Raw genomic sequence first — 4621 nt, forward strand, 5'->3', positions numbered from 1 at the left:
CTTGTTTAGGAAACTGAAGATAAAGGAGATGGACTGGCTAAGTACCTAAACCCATTTGAGTACCTGTGGCACATCCTTAAGCGGAAGGTGGACAAGAACAAGGTGTCTAACATCCACCAGCTCTGTGATGTCATCATGAAAGAGTGTGGGAGAGGATTCCGGTAGAAACCTGTGCAGCTCTGGTGAATTTCAAGCCCATAGGGGTTAAAGGGCTCCTGACAGCAAAAAATATGTTAAATTGTTAATTTCAGCCATATTGAGTTGAATAAAATGACATATATATACTTCACACATTGCACGACAGAATAGTAACAAACATCGTTTTGAATGGCCCGCCACACAGATAAATCGATATCATAGTGAGCCAACCCACGGCCGAGGAAGAAGGCGGATATGACGTCACATGCAGAACCACTGACACATTTTCTCAACTTGTTGTTCACCAGTGCTTTGCAAGTGAATACTTTTGCATCTGAGTCATTTATTTTGGTGAATATGCCTGCTCGTTGTGTGGCTGGATTTTGCTCAAACACCAGGGCCCTGTACTACGAAGCGGGTTTTCTGGCTTACCAGGGTAACTTCGAGAGTAACTTGATCACGTGCAGCGTAAATTCCCGATTAACCCATACTACGAAAGTTGGCTATGTTCAGACTGAGGTATGTTGCCATGGCAATTTACGCTGCATCTCAAACCTGCTCGTCTCAGGTTATGTTCTTGGTTAACCTGAGGTTTCCGATTAACCACACCCTTTTTAAACACCACCTCTCCACCGACATTTCCTCTAGAGACAATGCCAGCGTACCTGGATGACCCGTGTGATATCGGAGCGCAGATTGTGAGGGGCTCTCTCCGGAGGGCGAGGGTATTTAGAGACCGCCAGAATCCGCTGGCATACCCGGACGATGTGCTTTATGAACGATATAGATGCTCAGCTGAGGGAATTCGTTACCTTTGCCAGCTGATCAAGGCAGGCGTCTGCAGTGTAACCCGCCGAAGCCAGGCCCTCACAATCGAGCAAATTATGTGCTTGTCATTGCGTTACTTTGCCAGTGGACAATATATGTATTCCGTCGGTGATGCTGAAAACCTCAGTAAGAACACGGTCTGTCGTATGATTCGCAAAGTGGTACTTGCCCTAAACAAACTGATGAATGCATTTGTCGTGTTCCCTGGGCATTTAACCGCACTTCAGATCAAAGAAGGGTTTTATGCAATCGCAGGTAATTACTAATATCAAATTGTGTCTGTTTGCCTACTCTCATAGAGACAATTGTGACTGACAATTGATATGACTAACAAAATATACAGGTTTCCCAAGAGTAATAGGAGCCATTGACTGCACTCACATCCGCATCAGTGCACCCCTGGGAGAGCATGAGGCGGATTATGTGAATAGAAAATCCTTCCATACCATCAACGTACAGGTAAAAGGTCTACTTCATATAGGCCCACATTCAAATAGGTCATGTCCATACCTCAAATCAACCTGTCAGTACTGGTCCCATTTTGTGTTAGGTGATGTTTTGTCCTCCACATGGGTTGGTGTTGTTCCTCATTTGCAGGGGTAACAGTGTGCTTGTACCTCAGTCATATCCCCTGTCCTTGCACAAATGTTTGATGTTCTTAGATGACATGTGACCACCAGTCGATGATAACCAGCCTGGATGCAAGATGTCCAGGGTCTGTCCACGATTCCCGCATATTTAGAGAATCCTCACTAGCTGCGGGATTCGAGGAAGGTAAGATAATCCTACATCTAATCCTTAAAACACAAATCATCCTGCATCAAAAAGATATCAGGACAATACAGAAACAAGAGCTAAAATACCACAGACGTCCCTACTCAAACTTCATGGTATTCCTTAAGTAAAGAATAGTGAGCATCTTACAGTTGTTTGACACTAACTACATTTCTCTTCATTTCATACAAGGGCGATCTGATGGTATCCTGCTCAGGGACCGTGGATACCCATGCTTGAAACACCTCCTGACACCATTCGCAGACCCTCAAACAAGGGCCCAGAGAGCCTTCAATCATGCCCACAGTGTTACAAGAGCACAAATTGAGATCACGTTCGGCATATTGAAGGCTTGGTTTGCCTGCCTAAAAGGCCTGCGTGTGAGGCCAGAGAAGGTCTGTCAAATAACAGCGGCATGTGTGGTACTGCATAACATAGCCACCATCAGAGAAGAAAGGGTTCCCAATTATGTTCCCTCACCCCCCGATGTTGTTGACCCCATGACCCTGGACCATCCCACAGACCGTTCAGTGAGAGAGGCCATCACGAGCCAATTTTTCAGCTAGTAACACAAAATAAAGAAAAGCCAAAATCACCACTCATTCCTACTGTATTTATTTATTTATTTATTTATTTATTTATTCATTCATTCAAGTTTTCCCGTTCCTGAAAAGAAAAGACAGAAAAGCCAAATGAATGCTTGCTTACACACACACACACACACACACACACACACACAATGTACTAATACCTTCTTCTCATGCTCCAACTTTTCAATTTCTAGTTCAAGTTTGCGAATTTGGGCGGCACGGTGGTGTAGTGGTTAGCGCTGTCGCCTCACAGCAAGAAGGTCCTGGGTTCGAGCCCCGGGGCCGGCAAGGGCCTTTCTGTGCGGATTTTGCATGTTCTCCCTGTGTCCGCGTGGGTTTCCTCCGGGTGCTCCGGTTTCCCCCACAGTCCAAAGACATGCAGGTTAGGTTAACTGGTGACTCTAAATTGACCGTAGGTGTGAGTGTGAATGGTTGTCTGTGTCTATGTGTCAGCCCTGTGATGACCTGGCGACTTGTCCAGGGTGTACCCCGCCTTTCGCCCGTAGTCAGCTGGGATAGGCTCCAGCTTGCCTGCGACCCTGTAGAAGGATAAAGCGGCTAGAGATAATGAGATGAGATGAGAAGTTTGCGAATTTGCAGCCTCTTTTTTTCTGCAGTCTAGCTGTAACATTTTCTTGTATAGGCTGCGCACATTGTCCACTCTGGCCTACAGAACCCCCACCCCAGAATGAACATATTAGCCTAGTATGCATAACAGTCGGCAATGATGGACCGAAGAGGAAGAAACTGTACTTTGTGACGTCCCTGGCAGGGAAGCCTCAGGAGGGGACAGGGGCAGCTCCAACTCCTCCTACAAAGGAACACAAGCACACAGACTGATTGCATCATTGATACAAGTCACACTTCAAATGCAGTACTGCTGAAGAGTAATGGGGCACCGTCCTAGAATATTGACACAGCATATAGTAGCAGTGGTAGAGTCTTTCAACCTGCATGTGGGTGTTGGATTTGGCCGTGAGGGTCTCCTCATCTTCCTCCTGAGAGAACATACATAAATCATAGGCTGCACCTACATAATTTATGAACACGACATAATGCATGCAATGTTAGCTATTACAGGTACCTCAGCCGGAGGCTCACTGGAGCCGGGTATAGGCTGTGGTGGCTGGATGGTCTCCAGATTGCTTCCTTCAACTGTACACACAACACATAAGACATGCCACTGATGAACGAGAAAACACACTTCTTACATGGAACTTGAATGCCATATTACCCCGCATGTAGAGGGTGGACATTTCCACAGCACCAGAAGTGGATTGTAGGCCTCCTTCTACCCCCTCCATGATTGGCCTACCGCTATTGTTGGCGAGTGCCAACTCCTCGGCCACGGTAAGGGCTTCTGGTGCCCTCCCTCCTCCCGTGCACCTGGCGGCCACCTTTTTCTTGTTGGCTGTGAAAGACAAGCATCTTTTCATTATATATGCCTCACACACACACACACACACACACACACACACACACACTTACCATTATGAATGATGTTTTTATACTTCATTTTCACCTGTTGCCAGGTGCGTTTGGCACTGCTGTTGCCTCTGAAATGTTCACAGGACATAAACCAACTTAGTCAAAGGGACTGAACAGTCAGTCATCCTAATTCATGTGACTCATGTGCACATATCAGCTTAAGTAGGCTACTCCATGAATTTACCATACCAAATTTTATTCAGGATTTTTCGGACATTAAACAAGCTATATATGACTGGGGCCACGTCGAAGGACCATTTTCTGTGACTTGTGATTGATCATGAAGCTTTCTCTCATCCTATACTTCTGTTCTGGAACATGTAGAAGGGAGAATGTACTTACGCATTTACCCGATCGGCAATTTGTTGCCAACATGCTTGCCGCTCCTTATTGGCAGCCACTGTGTTCGATTTTGTTCTTAATGTTGTTTTGAACTCCTCGTAGCTTTCCATTATAACCGCGCATTCTTCCTCCGTGAAGTACGGTGACCGTGCCATTGTGAACAGTGGTGATTTGTGCTGATAACCTCCCCTTTAACGTGAACGCGCATTAACCCTGATTAGGTTAACACAGGTTCAACAAATCAACTTCATAACTGGTGTTGTAGTACCGTTTAACCCCAAACAAGATAACCAGGTTTTGTCAACCCCGGTTTAGCGGGGGAACCCTGGGTTACTTCTGGGTAGGTTAACCTCCGTTCGTAGTACAGGGCCCAGGGAAGCCGGGTATAGTCTGTATACCTTTCCCAAGGATCCCATCAGATGCGAAGAGCAGGCAAAACAAAGTGCGCCGGACACGGGACA

General features: G+C 46.2%; 1 protein-coding gene across 1 annotated transcript; it reads left to right on the forward strand.

The window, feature by feature from the left end:
* The first annotated feature begins 686 nt into the window (after nucleotides 1–686).
* On the forward strand, nucleotides 687–3022 carry LOC132888942 (putative nuclease HARBI1). The gene is given in 5 exon segments (XM_060925030.1): nucleotides 687–1221; nucleotides 1310–1425; nucleotides 1629–1740; nucleotides 1933–2350; nucleotides 2974–3022. Coding segments are annotated over 5 exon segments (1125 nt in total). The 5' UTR covers nucleotides 687–791.
* Nucleotides 3023–4621: the final 1599 nt, after the last annotated feature.

This window comes from Neoarius graeffei, chromosome 7, assembly GCF_027579695.1.
Source record: "Neoarius graeffei isolate fNeoGra1 chromosome 7, fNeoGra1.pri, whole genome shotgun sequence".
Classification (NCBI taxonomy): Eukaryota; Metazoa; Chordata; class Actinopteri; order Siluriformes; family Ariidae; genus Neoarius; species Neoarius graeffei.